Source organism: Nomia melanderi, chromosome 10, assembly GCF_051020985.1.
Source record: "Nomia melanderi isolate GNS246 chromosome 10, iyNomMela1, whole genome shotgun sequence".
In the NCBI taxonomy this organism is placed as follows: Eukaryota; Metazoa; Arthropoda; class Insecta; order Hymenoptera; family Halictidae; genus Nomia; species Nomia melanderi.
In genome coordinates this window covers 9459301-9487169 of record NC_135008.1, presented here as the reverse complement: position 1 = coordinate 9487169, position 27869 = coordinate 9459301, and the positions used below count along the sequence as shown (strand labels likewise).

General features: G+C 41.2%; 2 protein-coding genes and 1 long non-coding RNA gene across 3 annotated transcripts; all 3 read right to left on the bottom strand.

Annotated features, from left to right (window-relative positions):
• Window positions 1-1300: 1300 nt before the first annotated feature.
• Window positions 1301-22985, bottom strand: LOC116429637 (paramyosin, long form). Its single transcript, XM_076371779.1, has 16 exons — window positions 22523-22985; window positions 21007-21063; window positions 18694-18780; window positions 18428-18594; window positions 14630-14867; window positions 14234-14353; window positions 13933-14082; window positions 13608-13754; window positions 13056-13272; window positions 12414-12541; window positions 12076-12188; window positions 4908-5103; window positions 4700-4828; window positions 3439-3810; window positions 2396-2854; window positions 1301-2004 (listed from the first exon to the last, which is right to left on the bottom strand). Exons 1-15 carry the CDS (start codon window positions 22634-22636, stop codon window positions 2462-2464), a joined length of 2628 nt encoding a protein of 875 aa, XP_076227894.1. The 5' UTR covers window positions 22637-22985; the 3' UTR covers window positions 1301-2004; window positions 2396-2461.
• Window positions 5859-12018, bottom strand: LOC116429638 (paramyosin, short form). The gene is made up of 3 exons (XM_031982793.2): window positions 10751-12018; window positions 9889-10622; window positions 5859-6542 (listed from the first exon to the last, which is right to left on the bottom strand). The coding sequence occupies exons 2-3, from the start codon at window positions 10207-10209 to the stop codon at window positions 5985-5987; spliced, it is 879 nt and encodes a 292-aa protein (XP_031838653.1). The 5' UTR covers window positions 10210-10622; window positions 10751-12018; the 3' UTR covers window positions 5859-5984.
• A 2682-nt stretch (window positions 22986-25667) lies between the features above and the next one.
• LOC143175037 (uncharacterized) lies at window positions 25668-27047 on the bottom strand. Its single transcript, XR_012999628.1, has 2 exons — window positions 26472-27047; window positions 25668-26106 (listed from the first exon to the last, which is right to left on the bottom strand). It is a non-coding gene; the product is annotated as an uncharacterized LOC143175037 (long non-coding RNA).
• Window positions 27048-27869: the final 822 nt, after the last annotated feature.

The following is a 27869-nucleotide window of genomic DNA, read 5'->3' as shown; positions in this document are numbered from 1 at the left end:
CTTTCGATTTGCAGTTATGTTAAGGAAGTCGTGCATAGTTAAAATATTAATAATGTATTTAAATATCCGTCGTTTAAATTTTTGACGTTTAATTTTCATATAAGATCAAGGACAAATATTTTACTTTCATGGCGTTTAAAACTCTTTTAAAGTATTAAAAATATTTTCTCGTATTATGTGTCGTTGCAGAGTTTTAAATGGCACGAGAATAAAATGCCCGTCCTTGATCTTATATAAAAATCAAATGTTAAAAATTTTAACCACTCTTATATACATATACCGTGAGTAGAATAACGACATCTATACATTACCAGCTGCAACAACAGAAATCGAGGAATGATAAAATGCCATATCTGTAAACACATGTTTGAGAATATTTAATCACCGATGTGTGACGGGATGTACCAGCTATTTAGTGTAAATTTTTATGTCGCGTTCGAAAATTACGCGATACTATTCATCTATCATTTACAATATTACCAACAGACTGCAATGCAGACCACAGACTGAAAACATCACCGACGAGAGACAAAACAGATTCGACAAAGGCTTAAGATACCCAAGTACAGTTCGCCCTTTCGAACTGGAACCTGCTCTATCGTTTACCAACTTTGGAGGGCGATATATTTGCTGTACATATCTTAAGTCATGCATTGAACGTCTAATTTATCCTGTTTCTAGTCATTGCTATTATATGTACTTTCAGTCCACGTAGTATTGGTATCATAGAAAATACTTCAATGGTAAAACGTTCTTTCATAAAATTTTCTGTTTTAACTTCAAAATTATCACAAGTTCTTCTTGTAAATATTTTTCCTACGCAAAATGAAGCTATCAATATAATTTCGAACCAATCAGAACATAAAAGTTTCAGAAATGACAAGCAGTGACACTAAAATAATAAAACGTTTTTGCAGATTTTGCAACGTTACCTTCGCATCGCTAAAAATCTCTCGCGAACATTGTTTTTATGTAAAATGAAGCTCTTTGTAAAAATTCAGGTATATTAGATATATCAGGTTTTCAGAAGTTTTATCAAACATCATTTAAAGAAGATTCGTGTAAAAAGAGAACTAGATGCACTTTCTATTTCATCGAATTCCTTCTATTCTTTCCTCTCCGACGATTCGTATAGAAATCACTGTAGATCCTTGATACTAAAGACTGTTTCTACAATACCCACTTTATTCTTCCATCACTGAAGGGTTCCAACTAGATGGTACACGGTTTTCTCATGATCAGGATTGATAATCTGTAAGGAAGTCTTAGAGAAGGTAATGCATTTCATTGAGTTCGTACGTACGTGTTTCAGTTTATTTATTAAATTAAAGTTGACACAGGTTATTGTGTATGTCGTACAGTGAGAGTTGTGTGTATGGGCAATAGTACCTATCTATGTATATAATAATAGAAGTAGAATTAAAGTTAATCCATTTAAATACAAGTGCGACACGCGCGATCAGAAGGCGTAAGGTGCAGTTCTACATCTCGAGTCTCTCATTTATATTCTCTTATTTCGTTTTGTTTCTCTGAAATCCAATGTTCCTCCCCTTACGCGCTGTAACATCCACAATAATTGGAGGAAATCAGAACGAATTTCCGTTTTGATTCAGTGCGTACATGTTTTATGCGTGTGCGTTATTATTTATTTATCATTTCAAATGTGTCGAATAGTGACGATGATTAATTCTCGATGATCTCTTCTCGTCTTCGCGTTCTTTGGTTTGCCTTTGCTTTTGCTTATTTTTTTTTTTGTATTGTTTTCAAGTCGTTGCCTGACGGGTACCGCGTCTCGTTGGCCAAGCATCTTCGAATTTACGACGGGTCGTTGGGCGCTGTCACGTGTCAATAATGAGGCGATGCAGTTTCCTTAATCCTCTCTCTTCGCGGTGGTCGAGTCGCGGCCCGTTGGAAACTCTTCTCGGCCCTCCCGATTAATGATGTTGGGTCGGGGTTCTTCACATATATATATATACTTTTTTTTTCGTCGGTTTCTCGTTACGCCTGAAATTCAAAATCTCAATGAACACAAAGAACGAGTTCAGACTTTATTAGAATGTTGGTAATAAACATTTTCATACTGTTCCATTCGTATTAATCCGATTCGTTCAAAAGTACCTTAAATAATGAATCGCTTGATAATTTAATAATATCAGAATCAATTTATACTTTCTGAATTATTTAAAGGAAAAGTAGAAACAACAATTACTCGGAATACTGGACACATTGATAAGTCTTTGAAAATCTAAAATTCCGAATTTGAAATGTTTCATTCTAGATCTCGAATATTTTCAAACGATTTCAATTTCCAATGTAATCTTCGTGTCTTCCTTTGAATGTAAAACGAATAAAACAATGTTGAACATTGAAGAACGTTGAAAAATGGGGTACATACGTTTCTAAAGACGACGAGGTGGCGTTTGAAGTGGCAAAGGGTGGGTTATCGATGGCGGTGGTGTTTTTACAGGTCAGACCTCGTCTCCTGGACGAGGTACACCTGGGAACCGGGCACGGTGGAGGTGGTGACGAAGCTACGGTGTTTCGCGCGGATCAGGCTCAAGTTGCTTTCGGCGGTGTCGGCACGGTCCTCCGCGGCCTCAAGCTCCCTTTGGAATCGGCGGACCCTGGTCACGCTCTGCTGGGACATGCCTTCCTGTTCCTGAAGTTGCCTCTTGTAGATGCTCACCTTCTGACTAGCCTTGTCAAGGGATTCTTGCAGCAACGCAATGTTCTTTGAGTCTTCCTCGACTTGGATCATCACCTCTTTGATGTTGCGCTCCTTCTTGCGGAGGATCTTCACGGTCTCGGAGTGTCGGCGTTTCTCCTCGTCCAATTCGAGTTCCAGATCACGGATCTACGAACATCGGCAATCATAAGCAATCATAAAAAATAGCATTTATAAAACTGTGATTTCTTTTTAACACTAGAACTACCAAGTGGGTCAAGCTGACCTATTCCTAAATTCTTCTTTTACAATTATTGGAAAATAATAGATCCTTCTAAAGAAATTTCTAAAGAAATTGTTTTAGTAACACGCAAACTAAGTTTCGTGTGATCGAAGTCTCGATAGATGCACTCTTGAGGTTCCTATAGAAAAATGTTGATTCGAAATGTTGATTATTAACTATTCCTTCATAAACTCTTTGTATAATCATTTCTTTAGATGCTATAGAAAACTGAATGAAAATGCGCCAGTTCTAAGTATATATTTTTCTAGTTTCTAAATCATGATTCTAATTTTTAAATCATGATTGCTATATCCGTCATTCGCCAGTGTAGAAACAAACATTTGACGGCTGTGACCGCCATTTACGTCGACGTGTTAATTTAGTAATCAAACTTTAAAGCTGGTTGACAATAGAAGATAGTCTAGTCCTTGTAAGAAACTACAGTTCGGTAATTCGAGAAACTCGTTGTGTAACGTTTGGTGTGTCTTACCCTAGCCTCGAGTTTGCTGATGATACGCTTGCCGCCAACGATTGCGTTAGCTTCGACCTCCTCCAATCTTACGGACAAGTTCTTCACTTCGATCTCGAGAGACTTCTTGATGGCCTCGATCTTCACGATGCGCTCCTGTTCCTCGTGCAGGATCTCAACAGTGTGCTTCAGCTCGTTTTGGACTCGTTGGTATCTTTCGTCGCTCACTCTCAGTTCCTTGGTGACCTCTTCGTAGTCGCCGGCCAGAGTTGCTAATTCCTGTTCGATCTTAGCTTTCGACGAGGCAATATTCACATTGATGGTGGTCAGTTCGTTGATGCGGCTAACCGATTCCTCGTATTGCTGCTCGACGGTTCTCTTCGCGCGGAGGGCCTGTCGAAACGCATCGTTTCATTAATTCTCAAGTGACAAGGGTCTGTTGTCATTCTTCCAGCGTTTAACCCTTTCCGGACAAGGATTCTTTGAAGTGTTCAAAAGTACCAACAAAAGAAACTATATTACAGAGAAAAAGGGAACTGTGTTTCAATCTCTTGTTATCTATATAAATAAGTTACTTATTTGCAACATTGTAGCCCAGATATGAAAGTTTCATATCGCCAAAATGACGTCGTTCGTCTACAAACGGTTAATATACTTTTTATCATCTAATATCTAATACCTTTTGAAAACTTCATGTATTTTATTGGACAGAATGAAGCTTGGATTCTGTTCTGAGCCCTCATTCCTCTTTCATACTACACTCTCTTCAAAGTCTGCCCTAAGCCAAACCTTTGAAACCCAAGCTCATACCGAAGCCAAATTGTTGTTCGAAGAAATTTATCTGCTGTCTATTATTGTAGTTCTAACCATGGCCAATCGGTCGGCACGCATATCTATTTATTCTTATTTACGATTACTCTTCGCCATTGACACGTTACTCTACACCTACACCTGGGCGACTATATTAATCCCTGGGGAACGTAGTATCGAATCGAACGATATCTTATTCACACCAAAAAGATCTGAATTTTGTTATTTAATAATTACTGAAATCATGGAATCCTTTACATCTGAAATTATTGCTAGAATGCAGTTTTATCATTCCTATACTAAATTTCATATTAACCACTAGAAATACATAACAAGAAAATCGGTTTTCTTCTGTTTACGAGTCAACGAGGATTCTCTATTCGTTTAGTTGCACGATTCATGATTGGAAATGGCCATTTCAAAATTTACTTCAGTATGTACACTTTCGAGTAAAATATTCGGCAATACTCACAGATTCATAGTTGCCGCGCACTTCCTCGAGCTCGGCCGTCAACGATTGGAGGCGTCGCTGACTGATACCCAGTTGGTCCAAGGTGACTTGCAGTTGGCGTTGCACTTCGTCATAGTGGGCTTGCAGTTCCTGAAAAATGACGCGCGTCAGTACAGTTTGCCAGAAGAGCCGTCACCAATTATCGTTTCGGGGACAGCATTTCGCTTACGGTCAAGGTGAGCGATTGCTTCTTGATCGTCTTCTGCAGATCGATGTTGTTCTTGTTGGCGACGTCGAGCGACAGCTCCAGCTCGGTGATCTGGATCTGCATCTTCTTCTTCACGCGCTGTACCTCGGTCTTCAGCTTGGTCTCGGCCTCGACCACGCGGGCGTTCAGCTGCTCGATCTCGATGCTGGTCTGCTTGCTAATTTATTTCGTTTCATGAGAACACACCGGAACCGAGATCAGTTCACTGTTTCGGTTCTCCTGCCCTGTGTTGTTCGTTCTTTTCAGGGCGGGATAGGTAGGGAAGTCTCTAGGACGATAGGAGAATAAAAGGATCTTCGTTCAATATGTTAAATGAAGGTTTTACGAAGACAACATTCACTTTCTATTGCATTATATATGAAAATGTCTACTATACTATTGGGACTGATGATCTGAGAACGTTTACGTTCTAGGAAACTACGTTAACTTGAGTTAGAATATATGTATGATTTTATAAAGCTAAAAGAATGTTACTAATTATTAATATCATCGAAAGACGACGGGGACGTCTTCAAAAAGGCATTTCCTTATTTCATTTCTACATTCGCAGAATGTAGTTCAGAAAATAAATTCAGAATTCGAATTCTCGTCTATCGCTTCGTTAAACCATTCATTCGGTTAGTTACCGGTTAGCTTTACCTTACATGTTACCATCACACAAGGAGTAAGGATTCAAATGAAAGAGGGCAGCTACCGAATCTCAACAAGCATAACTTATCCAATATTTCTCGAAAAGGGAACCTAATCAGTACGAATTCGTAGCTACTCTATCCAAAAATAGTAACGTCCCAAAAATTCACTGGTACAAAACCCCTATCCGAGAACGCGTCTCGGCAACCTGTTACTCCCGAGGAACATCAAAGCTGCCGGACATCCGTGCGCGTCGGTCCGCGCGGAACAAAACCAGTCGTGTACAACATCGAAAGTCTCGCCTTTATTGTCCATCATCGTTGGTTCTCCTTGTGACACAGCTCTTACCCGCAACTACAACGCTTATCTACAAGGTATCAAGATTCACGGTCCAATCGAAAGCCTCCCCTATCCCAGGCATCCGTACAATCGGGTCGGTCTCGTCGGGTGTCGGTACCTCTTGTCCAAGAAATAGTTGCTGGACTTCTCCTCGTATCCCTTCAGCTCCTTGCTGAGGCTATCCAGCGGTGCGATCAGTTTCTCCTCGTCTAGTATACTTTTGGCCAGTTCCCGCGAGAACCTCAGTTGCTGCCTACCCTCCCAGATCGCGCTATCTAGCAGCTGAGCCTTTTTCAGATCCGCGAGTTCTTTGCTTTTGTTCAGATTCTTCATCGCCTCCGCCCTTAGATGGAACTCTATGGCCTTGGCCGACTTTCCGCGCAAGTTTTTCACTTGATCAGCAACGGTGCGCGCCTCCGTCAGCTCCTGCATATCTCTCAAGCACTGGAGATCGATGGCGGCCAACTGGCGCTGGAGATCCCTCACTTGGCTCCTGATGCGCGCGCTTTCCAAAAGCAACAGCGACGGCGAAGCTCTGATTGTCTCTAACCGACTCGGGAACACGTCTCTTGTCACGTGGCTGGCCTGCGCTGTCTTCGACAAGCTGAAGTCCGACCGATTCGCTATCTTCGAACGCAAAACAACGGCTGGTCAGAGACGGGCTTTAAACTTGGGATCAACGCGCGCGCGCGCGCGTATACGGATAGAGACGGGGAGAGCGCGGACGAAAGACTGCGATTTTCGCGGATATATGGTTCTCGGGCGAGCGTCGAGTCGGCACCGGCGCGGGCTGAAGACTAAACTTAGACGCAGCGGTCCAGAATTCGAAAGTAGCCGAAGGTACTCGATCGACTCTCTCTACAGACTCGCGAGCGACTGCCAATCCCGAGCCACTACCAAGCTCCGACCAGCATCCCCGGCCGGGCGCGACCGCTAACGATATTCTGTCTTTTCTTTTTCTTTCGCCGGCTTGAATGCGCGCTACGTATGATTTGGCAGAGATCGGTACCTATAGGTGCACGCGAACGCCAAAACTGTCCAAGTTAATTGCTTGCCAACAGGGGTGCGTTTCCGCCGATATTTTTATTGTCCTCGATCTCGGGTTGTTCGCGCCGCACAGGTGGCAAGCGTTATTAATAAGAGTCGCCGATAAGGAATTTCCGCTTTCTACCGCCGCGGCCCGTGAATTTTCGGACTTTCCGCGCTGGCAGCCGGGACCCTGCGACGCGGAGGTCTTAAATTAACGCGTTCGCTGCCAGCGTTTGTTTCGGTGGCAGTCTTCGCGGCTGCAATGTTTCGTTTCGCTTATTGCGTTCTTCGAACCAATACGAATCAATCGTTTTCTCAGTCTTTTTCCGGATAATCCTCATTTTATTCGAGATGATTTAAGTTTGGAAGTGTTATGAAAATTTTGTTATAGGTCCATGTGTTTTTTAACAGTATTCAAAATTTATAGATAAATTGACGGACGCTGTAGGTTTAATTGCTGCATATCATTTTGATGCGATACGGATAAAGTTTAAGAAAAGAATCTCGTCTATTATTTAAAAACTTCGTTTATATTAATTCGTTAATCTACGTTGATTCTACATGAAAACACATATGGAAGTAATCCGTTTTTATGCGCGAAATGCGAAATGTTCACCATTGGAAATACGTGATGCTGGTAACTGGTCGCGTTAGTGCATGTTAACAGCGGTTACTGAAAATTGCGTGTACCGAAACCGCGGGGATCTGTCGAAACTTGATGTAACTAATTTTCGGTTTGATTTTCGGTTGTTGTTTCGTTTATTTGTTCGTGGAACTGCGTATAGTACTTAGATTCCAGTGAAGCTATCTTTTTGAATATCGATGTTTTGGCGATAATGAGGTCACTGGTAGTTAGATATCAGCTTGAGATTAGATTTGTTTTGTTATTGAAGTTGAAAGGATTGAAGAGTGTAAAGAGAAATATTTCGAAAGACGTTGTCATTGCGACGTCCAATAAATTTGTCGTCCTATGATCTATTTCGTAATTACTTTATTCCTAAGAAGTTTCTGGCAGGAAGAATAATAAAACGTTCGTTGCATTGAAACAATATTTTCTTTCAACTATGTCAACGGAATAATGTTCATATTTATGAAATTCTCTATAATGTGTTCACTTGATTTGATAGAATAAGGTAAGGGATTGATTAACATTGGAAATTCAAATTTAATTTAATTTCAATTTCTAAGATATTCATAAGCTGGTATTTATCTCGAGTCTCCTTAATGATACTAAATTCATCAGTTTTTATATTTTAAATTTTTCCTGCAATTTTAGAGACATTTTATTGTTGTTGTTAATGTAAATCGCCCTTTATACGTGGTAAAATATTTTTGAAACTAATAGATCTTCCACGGATCGTCAGAGAATGGTTTTCGTTAAAATACGTCACATGAACGAACTAGATTCTATTTTGAGTGCGTTTGCGTGTAGCTTCTGTAAGCGAAAGATTTATTTGGATGTCATACTGACGACGTCAGTTTTATTTAGCAATACAAAACAGAATTGGAAATACCTTCAATGTCATTTGCCTCTTTCCTCCTTGTCTCAAATTCGTTCTGGGCAACCGCAGCCTACTGGGTGCTCACTCTCAAACCAATATTACCTAACAAGTGACTATAAAGACTCATAAATCTTTCGTTATACAAAATTTAATTAATTCGACAATTTTATTCATGTGAATGAAACGAAAAAAATTTGTTAACTACTTTCAACGAATTTCCCTAAAAAATATTCCCACTCAAATTAATTTTGAAAATATACAAAACCTATTACTAAATCTTCATTCTGTTATCATTAACATTCGAAATGATCATCGTCTATTAATTTCTGTATCCGAGAAAAAAAATTGATAAATATTCCAACAAAATAAACAATTAATTCTTTCTACAATTATTCAATTTATTTTTCCTGAATTATTCAAGACAAATAATCCACAATTTATTTACGCTAGTTGATCCCTACCTACGAAACTGCAAACGCTCACCTAATTTCCCATTTTCAAAAATAAATTTCATATCATCAACATCAAGTAAAATCTTATTTTCTGTTGAAAAACACCAACTCATTTTATAGTATCTAAACATGTTTTTGATTACAGATGATTGATATTTGTAAACAAAAAATTAATTCTTCAATCGTGTAGTCTTTCGAAAGGTTTCTTCCACAGTTCGCGATTAACATCTTCGACTTCAATAATAAACGCGTTTCAGTAACAAAAATTTCTGCGATAACTGACGATCACCTTGCCATCTCCCAGTTAGACCCCATTGACCATGACATCCCCTGGATCTCCAAGCAAAATAGCGGTCGAAAGGCGCCACGACGCGTCTTCGACCGAGGTGCACCCGTCGCTGAGTAGCCACTTCCGCGGTACCAAATTTAGAAACCGAAAAGGTCAGGCAGTCGTCGAGTCGCAGCGGCGCCTAGCAAAATGGGCCGCTCGTGTTTTAGCGCGCGCTCGTTTCATCCCTCTCTCGATCCCCATTAGCGACGAACATCTGAATCCCAGTTTCGAAACAATTCGACGTTTCCAAGACTGTCAAAGCTTGAATCATTCCTTCTAGAAGTAACACCTATCTCTAGGCCTGAATAATCTCAGAACGTTGAAAGCCTTGTACTCGATGCAAGTCTCGATATCATTTACAATTGTATACGAGTTTGACATGGATATAACAATCATCGACTCACAAAACTCAAAACACAGCTCGAATTCAAAATTTCCAAGACATAAAGACTTTTTTTAATTAAACTCAGAAACTTTCCGAACATCGAGAGCTTCGAGATATTCAAAAATTAGAGGTTATCAAATTTTATTCCAAATGATTCGAATTTTTTAACGTGTGCATATTCGAAACGATTCAAGATCTCGATAGTCCATCACTAACCACGCAGTCTTCCAATCTTCGAACTACCCCGCCTCGTTTATTATTTTGATTCGTGTACCTTGAACTGGGACAGATGATCCCTGGCCAGATCTTCCGCGTCGATCGCGTGCTTGATCAACTCGTGCCTACTGTAGGGCTCCACGGGTTTCTCACCCCATAACATCCTGCCGTCGCTCCAGGGTAGGTCCGGCAGTTCCGACCTTCTTTGACGACGGAATTCCGATGGCGGCGTCGTTGATCTTCCATATCTGTCTATGTAGTTAATCATCGGCTGATAGTAGTTGATGCCACATTTGTAATTCGTGTCGTAAATGTAGGTGGGCCAGTGCTTCCATTTTGACTCTAATGGAACGTACAATGGGGGCTGTACACTTGACATTTTTGCACTGTTGCCTGGCGACTCTGATCCTGGAGGATCTTCCTCCTTTGATGGAGAGAGGTTTTCGATTCGATCGGTTTTCTTATAGGGCGATGGCGATTCTGATTCGAGGAGTTACTGACACCGCTGGATCTGTTTTGTTTTGAAGGAATTCTGTGTTTTCTTTCTCAATTTCTTTTCGAGATTCGAATTTGAAACCGTTGCTTCGAAGTATCGTTTCGTATCGTTTTTTCTCGAGTTTCTTCGAGTTCCTTCCGGGTTAATGACACGTTAAACTTGTGTCGGAATCATTGACGATAAGTCTGTTTATTGTTGTTCGTTGAGTAGTTTTCTCGAAAATGCTACTCCGAGGGGCTGACAATTTTTGTGTCGAGTGTCTGTGTGGGTGTGTTAATTTGTCATCCAACTTTTACCTTGAATAGAAATTATTATATGCTTTCAGACGTCTCGTCGAGGATTGATTTTGCGGGGTCGATCACTGACGTTCGCAACGAAGTATAGGTGTTTGCTCGCGCGGAGAGAGAAGATTGATGTTACTTACTAATTTCTCATAGTCGGATGATCGGAGATGACAGTTGCAATGGAACGGTCACGAAAAATTGGGCCGTCCGAGGGCGGTGGCATCTTTTGTAGCTTTTTGTTACGATTGCCACATTGAGGACGGCCAATCAGCACCTCCCGATAATAATTGGATCGCGGTTGACCGGCTTTGCGTGATTCTTATTAATAGATGCTCCGTATGTTTGTGCGTACCGTCATCGGACTGTATTATTAATGACCCACAATGTTGTAGCGAGTTGAAAGCTTTAAACTCAAAGTTTCAACTCCGCTTGCAAAGTTCATTCTTACTTATTTCTCTTTGCTATGATTTCAAGGATTCATATCTCCATTTAATCATCCATTTCTCCTGTTTCCATAATTATTTAATTATTTAATTAGATGTGTCATATCTGTCACACGTAAATTTTATTTTCACGTGACATCTACATCTTAGTTTCCAATATCTTCTACAAATTATTCCACTAATTGTAAGTTGACAATAACTTTTTTCATTAAACGTAATACGTTCATTATAATACAGATCATCATTTCACAATTCCTTTCACGTATAACTTTCACAGGTTAAAAGGACTTGCATGGCTGATCATAATCTGCTTGTTCCACTTATACTATCGTAAACTTAGATTCTTCATGACTTTTACAACTAATTCAGTCTAGATTATCGATCATCTTGTTCATTATTGAAGAGTAACATAAGTCACCGTTGTTTCATCACGACGTCAATTTTTTCCCTCTGATTCACACTGTGATTCAGAGTGATATAATCGATATATCGACCGATCAGTGTTGCGCAGCGTCGCTGTTTTAAAGATCGGAGCCAAAGAGGAGTCATCGTGCCCGATCGTCACGTCTGCGACCCGATCTTGGCACCGAGCCATCATTGTATATGCCGCGAATATAAATAAATAATTAGACCGCGACAGGATATTCCCTTGAACGTCTGATAGGTCGGAAAAGACCCGCGGTGATTAATCGATCGGATCGATCGACAAAATTAAACATGTTTTATTATTAGGCCGGCGGAACGCACGGTGGTTGTACCGGAAATAAAACTGATTGCATCATTGATCGCGAGCAACTAAAAATTCGTACTGTTTGCATCGATGATACTTGCCATCCCTTTTCCAATATTAATATTTTATTAAAATATACCTAATCACTATATTAAAATATTAATCTCTTAACATTAACCTTCTGATATTAATGTTTTAATATTCTAATATAATGTTTTAGTATCTTAATATTTTCAATTAAGTAATGAAAGTTATTTTAATGGAATAATTTAGAATATAGACCAGTACTCACCGGATGATTTCAATTTCTTCGTCCTTCTCGGTGAGACGGCGCTCGTAATCATGGCGGAGTTGGGTCAATTCGGCGGCCAATTTCTGCGCACGCTGTTCCTCAATCTTGCGACCCTGAATTTGAAATATTTCATTAAGTCTTATTCAATATTCGTTATCGTTCAACTTTTCGCAACTACAAACTTTTCCTTTGCGGTTTCGATTTTAATTACTGAAAGTTTTTGTTTCATTTGTTAGCATTGAATATTCTAGGCAATGAAAATATTAATGATGTTTATGTAATGTATTGGAAATTTTTTTTAATCTGCTAGCATTACTGGCAACATAATTTTCACTTACAGCTTCGGCTTCTTTGTAGGCGGCAGCAAGCTCTTCGCGTTCGTTCTCCAAACGACGAAGTTCAAGCTCCAGCTCGTGAAGTCTGCGGTTCATGTCAGCAAGTTGGTTCTTGGCATCGCTGAGGTCGTCTGAAGCGATCGATTAATCGATTACGAATCTGGTTTTATATTTGCCGATCATTCAATCAAAAATTTTTACTTGACAGTGTCTAATTAATAAACCTATTTATTCTCATTATATATAATTATACTGATTACCGTTCTTCGAAATTCCAAAGTATATGTATCCTGCACTTTAGATGAAGAAATTTTTGCTTCATAATTTTTAACGTTCAAATATCACAAATAATGTTCAATTTAAAAGTTCTTACTATTTTTAAAGTAAACAAGTTAGTAACTTCGTTACTGGATTGTTATATAAACTTAATTTTTTATTCTATAGATTTTTGAAATTCTATTATGGTAACTGTCTTAATTTTTGTCAAAAATAATTATGAACCTCAAAAATATAAAATTCTAAAGCCTCATTATTACATTGGCAATTGAAAAAAAAGATTTTAAATTTGAATTTCTTTAATCCCTCTAAGCGTAAAATTACGATGAAAACACGGACCAATAAAAAAGTTTATTTCATCATAATTACCTCCCAGTTTTTTGTTCTCACGTGCCAGTTGATCCTTCAGTTCGCGAGTCTTGTCGAGTTCAGCATTGGTGCGCTGGAGTTCCTGTTGCTTGTTGCGGAGGTCGCGTTGGCTTTGTTCGTACATCGCCATGCTCTCGTCCAAACGTGCTTTCATTTCAACATTGATCTTCTCTAACTGTTCGACGCGCTTCTGGAGCTCGCGAGCTGTTCCGTTAGCCTAAAGACATTTATTTAATTATTGAAACTATTCCAATGAATCGTGTAATTTAGTTAGAAATTGTATTCCGTCATATATCCCTAATAACATGATTTCTAGTGACATTATCGAAACTGTTCATACCTTTTAGACATTTATTGAATTTATTGAATCTATTGAATTTATAGAATTTATAGAATTTATAGAATTTATAGAATTTATAGAATTTATAGAATTTATAGAATTTATAGAATTTATAGAATTTATAGAATTTATAGAATTTATGGAATTTATAAAACTGATAAAGTTTGTAAAATTGATAAAATATATAACATTTATGAAATTAATAGTCCCACCTTTTCTAAGTCAATGATCAAAACTTCCACTTCAGATTGCAGACGAGACTTTTGTTTCTCAAGATTGTTGATCTTAACCAGCAAAGTTTCAATCTGTTCTTCCTGTTCCTGGATGCGAGCACTGTATTTGCGGCGCAGTTCCTCTACCTGAAAGATAAAATAAAATTATTAATTTTCATATCGCTTGAAATTCATTAATTTTGTTTATATTTTAGGATAATTGCGTGGAAGGAAGAATAGAACATGAGAGTGAAAAAATGAATATTAATTTTCTTGAGTGTTAGAAATAATGTTTAAATGATTACACTTAGATTCCGATAGTTACCTCTTCGGCGCGAGCATTGGCTTCGGTTTCGTATTTCGATCTCCATACTTGAACTTCTCCGGTGGCCTTGACCAATTGACGTTCAATGTCCAAACGAGCTTCAGATTCTTCTTCCAATTGTATGCGCACAGATTCCAATTCCGTTTCGACCTGCCGACAATTTCACGTAGATTATTAACTACTTGTGAGAATTAATTTTCTCAATACTATTTTACATTTTGTAAACGGTACCACAGAGCTGAATTATTGATCAGATCTTAACAGTAATTAATTATTTTTGAACCAATTAAATGAAACGTACCTGATGCAAGGAGGCTTCAACCAATGAACGACGACGTTCTTCATCCTCAAGACGACGACGAGCATCCTCGAGCTGACCAGCGATCTGAGTTCTCAGGTAAACAACATTCTCGATGTTCACCTACATTTGTAAATAATCGACAATAAATAAATCAACATAAATATTCAATTTTACAGTACAAAATAAGAATTTTTATCCTTCTCCGTTACGAAAAACTTTTTGTATATTTTAAACTCATTGTAAAATAAACAAAATAAAAATTTACTTTGTGAAGCAAAAATTATTTTATTGTGCATGATACTTATTTTATAGTAAAAATTACAAATTTGCTTGGAATTATTTTATGTGTAGAATAAAATTGTATTATTAATAATAGTAATATAGAGAAAATATTACCTTCAGATCCTGAACTTCCTTGGTCAGTTCAATATTTTCCTGGGAAAGCCGGGTCTTATGACTGGTGATGTCTACGATGGTGCGGTTCAATTCTTCGATTTTCACATTGAGCTCGGCTACATGGATCTCGAGCTTCTCCACTGTCTTTATGGACATCAACTTTTCTTTGGTAACATTGTCCAGTTGAGCGAGCAGTTCGTATACCTCTTGTTGGAATTTCGATTTCTCTTTGTCGGCCCTGGAAGATTGAACAATTACGCGTTAAAACAATCAGTCTTCCTATTATTCCGAACAAAACTTCCTCTTTCTTTTTCTCTCTCTTATTCCTACATAAATTTACTTTAACATAAATCGAGAACACAGTTGCTGTATTTAATACACATGCGTCTCACTTTTCTGGCAGCGTTCAAATTCATTTTTCCAAAAGTCATTTATAATCTCAAATACGAAAGATTCTATAATTCAAGATGAACAATTATATATCCAGAATACAATGAAAAGGAAAAACACAATATAATCGATAATAAAACACATTGAAATCAATAAACGCGAGCACTATTCGTTTCATTTCAATCTGAACATCATTTTCAGCTTCTGAATGCATAAACTTCGTACTAAATTTACTTTTACAATAAATATGTAATTACTTTTCGACGAATCTAAAATCAAGAATTCAATTTGTCTCCATTTATTTCCCAGACAACTTCGAGAACCGAAATTCCTTTTTCTAAATTTATTCCCTTTCATGAATCAATACCCAATATTCTTCTCATAAAATCAATGATTCTCCTGCAGGACATTGAAAATAATATAAAGTAGCGTCATAGAGGTAGTTCGCGTATCAAGACTCGACCTGTCGCGATTATCTGCCGAGTGTCTCGTTAAAGAGGATCGTGGGGGGCGGTGGGAGGGGAGGAAATCGAGTCCTCACGGTATCGTCCACCTACACGTAACAGAGGGTGTAAGGTGTCGGCCGATTCCGGGGATAGTGGGGATCCGGGCCGGTCGCCTGTACTAATATGGCGCGGTAACACGGGGTTGAGGATTGCCGCGCGACTCGCACGGTTAAAAATAGTCATAAGCCGAGCAGCGGCGAGCGAGGAAAACGGCACGCGGAGGGAGAGACCGAGAGAATAAAAACGGGAGAGACCGAGAGCGAGACAGAGACCGATAGAGGGGGCAAAACAGCCGTAGAGGGGGAGAGGGTGGGAATATGTCCCGAGAGAAAAAGAGAATTCGAACAGGAAAGCCGCGAAAGTTCGGAAACGGGGTCGAGGAGAAAGACGAACGGACGCTGGGAATGCGAGAATGGGAATGCGGGTACCCTACATTTTTTTCGTGCGAAAAAACATACCCCCTGGATTTCGGAAACGAAAAGAATCGAAGAATCTAAAAATAGGATTCTTTATCGATTGTTTTCTTGATGGATGGTTTATGATCTTCGGAGAATTTGAAAATACTTGTGAGATACTTTTTATTGATAATAGGATAAAACTGATGATATTAATAAGAAGGGGGTGAATCAGTTATGTGTTATTGGGAAGAGAGATGTAATAATATGTGGAACAGGTGTATTGAAGCTGGGAAAGAGGGTGAATTTTTGGATGACGATTGTCGGTCGGGATGAAGACCTTTTGAACTGATGAGGAGAGAAATTCGGCGAACGTTTGAGAACTAGTTGACTGTGAAGTGAAGCGTATAAAGGAATGAAGAAAGTAGAAAAAGAATGGAACGGTGCAACATAAAATAGGTGCGAATAATAGGGAAGTTAGAAGAAGGAGTACAACGAAGGTAGCGATGAAAGCAACTTAAACGGCGGGGCGAGTCTATTTTTAAAGCGTTTAAAACACCCTTCCCGAGCCAACAGGTGGAAACTTTTTCCGTTCGGCTGCGAAATCTTTAAATCTCAGTTGTGCTGTCCCGGCGGTTTCTTTCGGCGAATGTGATTCAAAAGAAAAGAAAACGCGGAAGAATAGCCGCGTTCTGGATACCGTCCCAGTTCACCGTAGCACACCTTCCATTTATTATTTCCGGCCGCCATTATGGCGCTCGGACCATTCTATTTTGCCGGTTGAAATATTAAGAGGCAATTAGCTGTTACACCGTCGCGACGCCGTTGACGCATAAATGTCGTAATTGCTTCCACTGAAAGGTCCACTTACAGCGGAATCCCTTGGGATCCGATTTTAGCATATATGCCAAGGCATTATTGACACGCTGTAGGAAGCGAAAGAAAATAATCGAAAGAAAACGTAAACTTTCAAGCTTTTAGCAGTGTTATTAACGCAAATTTGTAAGACTGTTCTCAGAAACAGTGTAATAAATCTTGAAAGAAGGAAATTCAGAGCGTGGCTTCAATAAAGAAACTAGAATGGCCAAGAATGGTCAAAATGGCAATCGCGCGGAGCCTCTAATCAATTTGTTCAATCTACAAAAAGATTCAACCACCCTTCTATACTTCGAGCGTGTAATATTAAAATTAATGAATTAGTTCATTGAATTTAAAATTAACAAAAATCTTTTTAAGCATAATATTATAATTAAAATTTTAAAAGACAATATAAATATATCATAACTTGTTAAATATGTTTAATATTCCTTCGAATCAAGGAATAAACGAGTAAAAACAATCTGAAACATCGATTATACCAAAACGGAGTTCAACAAATTCCCGAGAGTCTAAGAAACTGTTTCACTATTGTTTTAGATTAATGGGAAAGGGACTGCGCAAGAATTTTCCGTGAGAGAAGCGAGACGTATTACTACGAGCAGATAATGGACAGCCTCTCGATGACAGCTGGGTGAATTTTCGAAATGGATGCGTCCTTGTAGCGCGACGCCGCGCGTCGGGGCGCCGGGACGTCGAAAAGGACGCGGGTTATGTTTAGAAGAGCCGAGGAAACGAGTCGGACGCGTATTTCAGGTGCGAGTAAGTTGGTTGCTTGGCCAGCGGCCAGCATCGTCGAGCATAATTCCCGCAATTTTCGAATACGCTTTCGTTAGCCCGCGAGAATACCCACTATAATTAACGGCGCGACGCGACGTGATTCACCCCCGTTCAACCCCCGTGGCTTCCGAGCATCGCCGTGGCGACTTTTTCCCTCTGCCGAGCGAGAGCGGACGAAACTCTCGTTCGCGTTCCGGCGCACCTTTAAACTTCCGGCGAAATGTTTATTGACGTTTGCGCGCTTTGACCTCAAAGACGCGGGACGAAGCGGCGGGGATGGGAAGCAATAGCGTCAGCCGGAGGATACCGAGGCCGCGATTTTATTTTCACAGGTGTACATAATTAACCGCGGTTTATTGGTGTTCCGATTTTCGTTTGTTCGCTAACGGGGATTTCGTACTAGATCTGGGCCGTGTTTGGATTCACTTCCGACAGCGTGTTATCGCGTTCTGCTTTGATACTCGAATTTAATATCACTCGGAGGAGATCCGTGCGCAGACCGTTGCGTGGCTTCGCGTTTGAACCGGTCCGCGCGGAAAATAGACCGGTAAAAATAGCGAAACTCCGGAAAGGGAAATTTTGGTCGAGCGTCTAATCTTCGTTGGGTTTGGGCAGAGGTTCTGAGAGTGTACGATTCATTTCCCGCATCTCGGTGTAATTAACGGTTTTCTGGATTGAGAGCGGAATATGACGTCGAGGGTGATTATAGAAGAGTTTTCTCTTCGGTTTAGCGTGATGTTCTTGAAAGAACGTTTCTTTACTTACTTTTCTCCCGGAGATTGACGCGTGCACAGAAATGTAGTAAATGTGAGCGTAGAATACTGATCGGTGTACGATATCGATCTACTAACCTGGCACGTGCTTTCGAAAGTTGATCGATTTGATCCTGGAAATCGACAACGACTTCCTGGTGCTTCTTGCGCAGAAGGTGTGCGGTCTCCTCGCTTTCGAGATGAACATCTTCGAGTAATTTGCGCAGCTTCGCCAGTTCCGTGTCTCTTTTCTTGTTAATCTCAAACTACAGGGTTTCAATGATCGATAATTAGATAAACTATGCGACAAACAAATTAACTTTTATTCTTCGTTTCGATAATATGACGTATTGTTCGAGGATTACCTGAGATTCAGCGCCACCCTCGGCCTCTTCGAGACGTTCGGACAGCTGGATGACTTGCACGCTTAAGTCAGCGCGCTCGCGTTCGATCTGCAATAGCACGTACGAGGAAAGAATTAGTATCATACGATAGAATATTAAAAAAAAGGACAAATCAAAATTAATCAATTAGCCAGAAGAAAAACTGATAATAACTACCTCGACGAAACCATTATACTGATTGTAAATGATTTACGTGTGATTACTAACATTATAATACAGAACAACGAAAGAATTATATAAAATAAATTATATACAAGAAAGAACCTTATAATATCATTTAATCTTTACGTCCAAACACATTCTCTACAACTCAATTCTTCCAACTGTCATTCGTATTGATATTCAACGTAGAATAATCGGAGTGCCTTGTTCTCAAGAAAAAATAGTATTCCTTCAGTGTAAATAATGATAAATCTGCTTATATTGTTTCCCGTCTCATTCAGTATGTAACAGAATGTTTGCTTCGTCGATTAATGGTCAGTTTATTTGGTTCTAAGTGCGCTCGCAGAACGAAGTCATTGTGGTGCGAGAGTATAGCACAGTCGGAACATGTTGATGCGTGTCGAGTGTAATCGAGATGCGCCGCATTGTTTTGGAAAGAGGCCTCGAGGAACGACGCGGACGGCTCGGTGCAAGCTTGACGTCAGGTTTCTTCGGACCGCGAATAGAACGATCTAATTCCGGACGAACCGGCTCTATATCGGGAGCTTTATTCATATTACAAACGAGGCGTTTATCGGGAAAAGAGAAACGCACGACATCGCCATAACTGTCCCTCCACCGGAGACCACCGTGTTCTCCGTGTCCCCCTGTATTTACTGACCCCGGTCATCCAGTTCGTCCAAACCTCTGTCACCCTTATAAATCACAAATTTCGAAAATCCAAATTAATCAAAACCCTGTGTCGACGCCGAAAGTAAAACCACCCTAATCGTTAGAATGTTTTACAATGACTGGCGGCCATTTTGTAAACCCGAGTTCAGAAAGTGAGGTTATGTTTCCAGAATTACTCGAAAAACGTATTTCTTAATGTCGAAAGATGGATTTTAAAATGATATATACATTCGTCTCAGTTTTCTGTCATTTTTCGTTCCGGATTCTATGTGTTCGTCGTGTAGTTGTATCTCTTGCGAAGAGAAAATGTTGCGAACAGGAACGTAAAGTCCGCCAGCAGACATTTTAAATGTAATGTGTATGGACGTAAACCTTAGATGATCACGCAAAGATTCAAAATCGACTGATTAATGTACACTCAAAAAACGAAAGGGGATTGTTAGTAAAACTATAGAAATTGAATTGTCGTTTAGAAATTCAATCGAGGTACCAGCTAAACGAGAAGCAGAATTTATAAACGGAGAAATTCGTGGCTCTCCGAAAAGGAGCAATTCGCGAAATTACGTAATGCGTACTTGGATCTATTCCGCGTATACTTTGTATAACAAAGACGGGAGGGATTATTTATTCTGTACCGTGCATGTAAAGCGATCATAATTTCCAGCTTTTTGCGACTCAGAAGAACGTCGCTGGCAGCCGTTCAAGTCACGTATCCGGACGAGCGTTACGTATGAATCTGATTTCAGTGGGACTTTAAGGAACAATGAAACTGGAGGAGCTCCTCGGAAACTTAACCCACCGTTTACGTGACATTCCCTGGCCCCTGGAATTTATTTATACCCATCCGAACTGCGGGAACCGAAGGTGCCTCCGAAGACTCCCAAATTTTTCCAATCGCGCGCGAAGTGGAGCGTCGTTACGCTTAAAAATTCGCATTTCCGTTGACCGAAGCAAACGGTTCCTCTAAAGAAACCGTTGTTTCCGATCGCTGCGCGTTGCGTGTACGCCGAACACGAAAAAGGAATGCGGGTTCGTCCGCTGACGAGGTGCGCATCCCCAAAAATAGACGCGAGTCGTGAGCTGGACATTTCGACCTACTGCTCCCCACTCTATGGTGGAGCGGGCCACTCTCGCTTTTTTCGTATCAGCCTCAAAATTCACAATACCGGCATTACATAAAGTCTTCGAGTTGACGTTTATCGCCGCGTCCCCGATATTTTCGTCTCCCGCCCCTAAAACCGCGTCCCGATCTCAAACCTTCCGTCTCCGATGCTCCAGCGGACGCAAGAAAGTCCACTCGGAACTTCTCCGTAAATAATTCTCCGTGAAAAACTCGAATTGCTAGAAAAGCGACGGGAAAACGGTTTCTAAGAACGCCTTGCGTGTTTTTGGAGGGAATGAGGGACACGGGGTGAGAAAAGCGGCGCACGCTGGACTCACCCTCTGACGCAGCTCTCTCTCAGACTCCAGGTCATCCTGCAGCAGGCGGATTTTGTCCTGAAACGAGAGGCATGTGAAAGGATTAGAGCGTGCCGCGGGTCTCGTCGCGGCGGGTCGGTGGTTTACGTAATCGGCCGACGAAAATATCCAACAGCGGACGGCCGGTATTCCCGAAAGACGGGCACGGACCTCGCAACGGGCCCGTCCTCAAGGGAACAGAAGCGCGTTCGCCCTCGGCGACCGTACATTGGGGTCGTTTCTCAACGGGAACGAGGTAACGTGCACTCGTTTTCGTCCATCCGTCCGCCTTTCTTGACGGGCTAGCGCACGGGAAGGGCGGTTTCACGCGCCCTGTCCCGTGATCAACGAAAAAGGACAATCTTACTTGGATGCCGGCTCGAATGCACGTTCCCTCGGGGTCCACCGTTTTTCTCGGAAGCGAAAGGAGAAGCTATCGACGGTACCGGGCAGGTTTCTCTGTCTCTTTCTCTCTCTCTATCTTTCTCTCTTTCTCTCTCTCTCTCTTTCTCGTGCGCGGCGTTTTCGCGATCGTCTCGAAGATGTCACTCCGGTGTCTGTGCCCCCGGCACGAATCCGTGTCTCGTTCTCGGGGACCGATATTCACGACTATTTTCGTACACGAGCAATCCGATAGCCACGGAACCGTCTTAGGCACTTTCCTCCTCGGGGTTTTGGCACTAATATCCCTTATGGTCACTGAACTTTCTCCCGTTGCACTGTCCCCACCGCGAAATCGGTCACTGCTCTGCGTACCCCCGGGTTCACCAGAGATAATCACTAATTGCCCTCGCCCGCTTCTTGTCCAACCGACCGACCCGGACGGAGCTGAGAGGTTTCACTGCTATTCAAAATGGCGTTTCGCGGGTTTAGTCGTCTTGATCGTGGTGTTTCGTTCTTCCTCTTCGTCTTTGATCCTCTTCTCCGTCGACCGTGTTATTAGTCTCGATCGTGCGTTAATCTTGATTTTATCGGAAACTGATTACGTGAATGTTCTGATCCTAGTGGTCGAAGGTCTACTTTCGTGAGACATTTTGGCTTCACCTTATCGGTCTAAGTACCCTAGGTATCCTAAGGTATTTCGATCTTCCTTCCTCGGATCAATTTCTAGTCGAGCGTAATGTTTCACAAATTTCGCTCGCAACCTCTTGTTCCCTTTTCCTTTTCGATTAGCTTAAGAAAGAGTTTCGCGGTGTGCTACACGAATTTTACGCGAAAACTCGGGGACTCGATCACAGTAATGCTTCGTCACCTTAACCAATGTTAGCAAGGAAGGCCTAAAATGTAATCGTTAACAGAGACCCAACCCAGACCCCATTCCAAAAGTACTCGATAGCGTCAAAAGCAAAAGTTCCTCGGTCGATACTAAGAAAATTCCATTGCAAAGATTCAATAGCTACATGCAACGAAGCAGTACCGTGGATCCAGGTTTATTATCAAAACGATAGTGATCGATGTAAGAGTACGATCCGAATTTTTCGGGGGTTGAGAAACCTACCTCCAGCCTAGAGAGAGCGCTCAGGTCAGCGCTGTATTCGATGCTAACGTTAGCGGTACCTTCGCCGGTGGAGCGGTACGTGTATTTGGAAGCTTTAGCGATCGCTGAAGACATCCTGTCCGCTTAGGTTCACTTGCGTTCACTCGACGAACCTTTGTTCCGTCCCTCTCAGCCGAGATTCCTGCCTCCCTCGGTTATTATTCGGTGAAACCTACGGTTTTCGCCCCTCGATGCACTGGCCGGTGCTAAGTTAAGTCGTCTTGATTTAAATCGTCGTAGTCGGGCTACCACTTCCTCTCCACCACCTTCTTGTTCTCTTCTCTTCCTCTTCACCTTTGTCCTCCTCTTCGTCTTCTTCTTCTTCTTCTTCCTTCTGTTCTTCGAGGTTTCGGAGCCGACCAGCGCCCTACTCGTAGTGCGCGACCCGTCGTCGTTCGTATGGCGCGCCGGCCGCTCCATGGCATCGTCAAAATGACGGTTACGCGCGTGCGCGCTAGATCCGAACCCCCCACCAGGAACACGCGGCGGCGACTCGTCATCCACCGTTGTTCGTCGTCCTCTCCTCTACCGTCGACGGGAACCACCAGCCGAGCGACCACCGATGCTGCGAGGACGCCCACGTTTCCTGAACGCACCTGCCACCTTCCTTGAACCGTTCCGTGGCTAATCCCGTTAACCCCTTCTTCTGTAATGTTGAATCGTAGATCTTCTGGCGATACCGATAAATAGAAGTAATAGATTTTCATGCTTTCGCACGGCACGGGCAACTCTTGGGTAACACGGTGATCGAGTTGCATGGTGTCTTGAATAACATATGTTGCAATAACTGGATTACTAAGGCATTCGTGACCGAATATAATTTCCCAAAGTCTACAGCTCAACACTGCAAGGGTCTGCGATTCAAATCAGTACAGAAAGTGTTTGATACAACTATGTAGTCGATGTTTAACTACAGATTGTGAAATGATTTACGGTTATGTTATTGGTCTCCAATAAGTTAGCTACATTATACGAAACGTCAATTCCATGGTTCCTTTCATATGTGGATCTGGAGTATCTAAGAACACGGTTTCAAATGACACGAACGAATGCATGATGTTTGTGTGACTTCTGATTTTGACACGGTTCTGAATCACTCGGAACGAATTAACCGTGGTGATCGAGGGTTGACTGTACAAAATTTCGAGAAACAATTATATTCTGATCGAAAGGAAGTAGCCTTGAATGTTTAACAATATATTTTTATTCATTTCTCTGCGCGCTTACGTGGATTCCTGTTTATAAAATACAAATTTTAAAGCGTAGTAGAAATAAATCTGCCGCATTCATGTAGTTCAAAGTTCACAGTTATAATAGGGAGTACAATAATTGTTATACCTTTTATTTCCTACATACCAAGTAGAATTATTTTTGTAACTGAATCAGTATACGGCCCGACGGCGAATAATGTTTACCCATTACTGTGCGTATTGAAAATAGAATTCGACTTTAATCCTTTGATATAAGATCTATATTCCCGCCCACGCGGTCAAAAGAAAATATTCGCATTTCTCTTTCCAAAAAGATGGTATTTTCAAGAGTCTGGGACTTTTGGAGGTTAAAACTTTACCTATTTTTACTTGTCACTTTACTCGTGTGATCTTGTTGGATAACTGTTACATTACACAACTGGTGTGCGATTAGTTTCGAATAGGTTAACAGACATCCGGTAGAAACGTTAACCCTTTGCATTCGACTTAATCTAGCAAAATTATGATTCTCTTAATAAATAATATTATAACGCATTGATATATGAAACATTGAAGTAAAACAGCTTCGTCCCTTAATCACCGTATGATTTCTAATGAAGTTAGTTTCGAAAGACGTCATCTGTATTTCACCCAAAACTGTTGAATATTTCTAGTAAAATGTTTTCGAATGCGAGCGGTTAAGATTCACGGGTCGGAAGCGCACGAACGTTGCGCGGCTCAACAGGTGTACGGGTCACGATCAAAAATCGATTCACCCTCGGGATTGTCCGAGCGTTACTTCGCCAATTAGAATTAGAATTAGCCCTGGCGTCCCACGCCTCTCGCCGTGGAATTATTCGTCCAAGACTCGGCCGTGCAACTGCGCCGCTCTTCGTACCGATTTAGATATAACGTACTTGAAAAGCTACAGGGTCATCACTTCGCATAGATCGGCCATCGATCAGAGGAGTCGTTGACTCACCCGGGCGCCGATCACCGGGCGTAACTTTAAAAAGTGTAACAATCCCGGACATCGGCGGCCCGGTGTCATATCGTAGCCAAAATCGTTTTTAGAACCGCCGAATCATCCGCGGTTATTTTCGGACGTGGACTCGCCGAGTGGGGTGTATGATTTATTACTCGTACAGGATAATGCATAATTACACGTCCGCACTAAGGGAGAAACGATCCGCTCCGCAAAGCGAAATGGGCATGTGTTTTCGTGTAATTTGATTTACGATCCACGAAAGGTATTTAAAAAAAAAAATTAAGTAGAATGGGAAAAGAGGATTTAGTTGATAAAAAATAATGGAAGAAGTATTTTGAAAAATAAGTATGTAACGTTAATGACAATGTAGAAGGTTCTAAGTTGATAACATATTAAATGGGTTTCTTAGTTTTTTCGGTGCAGACAATTCGGCTATAGAAGATCAATGTATATAGAAACGCATTTTAACATTTCGAATGATGGCGAACATATTTTTGAAAGATACGTAGATATCTTCTACCACATGTAACAACACGATCTCATCTAAAAGAGGTTGACCGATGACTCAACAGGTGATGGGGAATTTCTCGTGAAAAATCGTCCCCTACAATTCGGATTCTCGGAATTTGTCGCGAATTCTCGCTGTTCTCGCAGCTGCTGTGGAAAGTCTGCGGGCCTTTCGGTATTTACACACGGTGTAGTTGTTGACTAATCGGTAACTGCCGGGAATGCCGGGCGTGTTTCCATCAGAGTTGTCGTTGTTTTGATATTCTCGTACAACAATGCTTTGTATTATATTTAGAGCTATTTACTGTGTCACTGAATCCTGTCTTATAAAAATAAGAGACAGGTTTCCAATTAGTATCATCTCTGTTGAATACTCAGTATTTCAAAAAAGGAACTGAAATATTGGACATTGAAGGAAATCTATTTTTATAAGTATTTAATTAATTAATTAATTAAACATTTAATCTTCCGTGAAAGCTTGTTTGCGTAATTTTCCATTGAACATGCAAGATGTAATCCTTTATCCTTTCCCTTAATTAGTCTCCATTCCACTGTTTCCGGAATAGTTCCGATTACGCTATCGTTTACTCTTACCACTGGCCGGCCAGTCTGAAAGCAGGACTCTCATTCTACCAGCATATCGCCCCACTCCCACCGCCATGAATTCCACCAGTATTTATATCCCGTAATACATTTTTCTTTATCCGAAACAGCGAGACTCGGCCGGCCGGTATCCACTATGAAAATTCCCCGAATTCGCCGCTCGATTCCCACCTACGGGAACGATGTTCTTCTTCGAACATTCACGAGGACGCTGTATTAGGGTGCGTTTGTAATGAAGTTGCCGAAAGCTGCTACAGCTGAAGAAGAATTATTATCCTCAAGTTACGCGAGTTGAAATGTCACGAAAACGATACGTTGCAAACGTAAATGTTATGCATTGTATTATTCGTGTTTGCCATTGTCAAACATAATGATTACTCAACGTAATAATTATAAAACGTAGTGACTACTAAACGTAATAATTATCAAACGTAGTGAGTACTATACGTAATAATTATAAAACGTAGTGACTACTAAACGTAATAATTATCAAACGTAGTGAGTACTATACGTAATAATTATAAAACGTAGTGAGTATTAAACGTAATAATTACTGAATATAATGATTACTAAACATAATAATTAACAAACTTAATGGTTACTAAACATAAGAATTACTAACCTAATAATTCCTAAACGTAATAATCACTAAGCATAGTAATTACTGCATAACTTCACACGTCGTCCAACATAATCGCTTCAATTGCAAAACAAAATCATATTCCTGCGCTTCGCCTTTATCGCCGTTCTGATTGGACGCCGCAGTTCCACTGCAAACGTACCCTTAGGGGGCAGAAGGTGTGATGCCGGGCACGGGTCGGCGCAGATTTTCCTAAAACCTCCAGTTTTCACAAAATTTCTACGACCACCCACCCCGCCCCACTCCCGTCGAGTGTCTATAAAAGGTCGCCGGGCGATGGTGGGCAAAGATGCTCGGTCGGCCTAGCCCGGAGCTCACCAAGTAATTTGAGATTGGCCCCTTCTCTTCGGCGTCCTCTTCATCACCTTGCTCCCACTCCGGCGCGGCCGTGCGCGTGGCTCCATCTGGTGGAGAATTCCAGGCATCGGAAAGCACATAGGAAGACCTCAGACCAGAATAACTGGCTCTTTCTCTCTTTTTCCCCACCAACAGAGAAGCCGCTCCGCCAGCATCACCCTCAAAGCGTTCCGAGACCGGCAAGGTGTATACCTATGCGGGGACCCGTGCCCACAGACTTCCTTGTATCCGCGTTTCCAATTCGCGACGGAACGTTTAGGCCAAACACATACAACCGATCTGCGACAATGTTGCAAAATGTCATGTCACGCATGACGATGTGACAGAAAAGAATAAAAGAACCTCTATCCCTCCAAAACAATCTCAGCTGCGACATTTTGTCGCGAACCGCTCACGTGCATTTGGCCTTAGACAGGCATTGGACTGCGATACGAGACACCCTGTCGCCACAGCATTCTGTTTACAGGGTGCGAAAGCTTAAAAGGATGGTTCAGGCTTCACCGAGGGGACACGTTTTCCACCGACGAACCGCTTGATTTTGAACTATTTGCTGGCCGACTGCGTGGAGAGCTATTTTTACTGCGTCTAAATATCGCTTTCAACTTTCAGCTGATTGTTTTATGTACACGACAGAATGGAGAAACGATCTGCGGGAGATATTTTTGCGATTTCTGACGTTCCTTCGATAAAATCAGAATTTATCGTGTTTCCAAAGATGGAGGCTTAGCAAGGAAGTAATTGTATAGTTTAATGTAATGAAGAATGTCGAGGAAGCTGATAAAAGTGTTATTTAGAAGCTGATGAGAAGGGTTCGAGTTTCAAGTCAACGCTCTTATAAACTCTTTTGACTCCGCGCCACGGGGCCAACAACTACGTAAACGAGTTTTCGAAAATTGTTCGGAGAAACGAAATATCTTTAGATTGGTTCATCCGCTAATATGTGTCAGGCCATTTTTTTTTGGCTGCAGCTGGATAAGTCCGCGGAGATTAATTTGGTGCTCTGATCGCGATTCGGTTACGCGG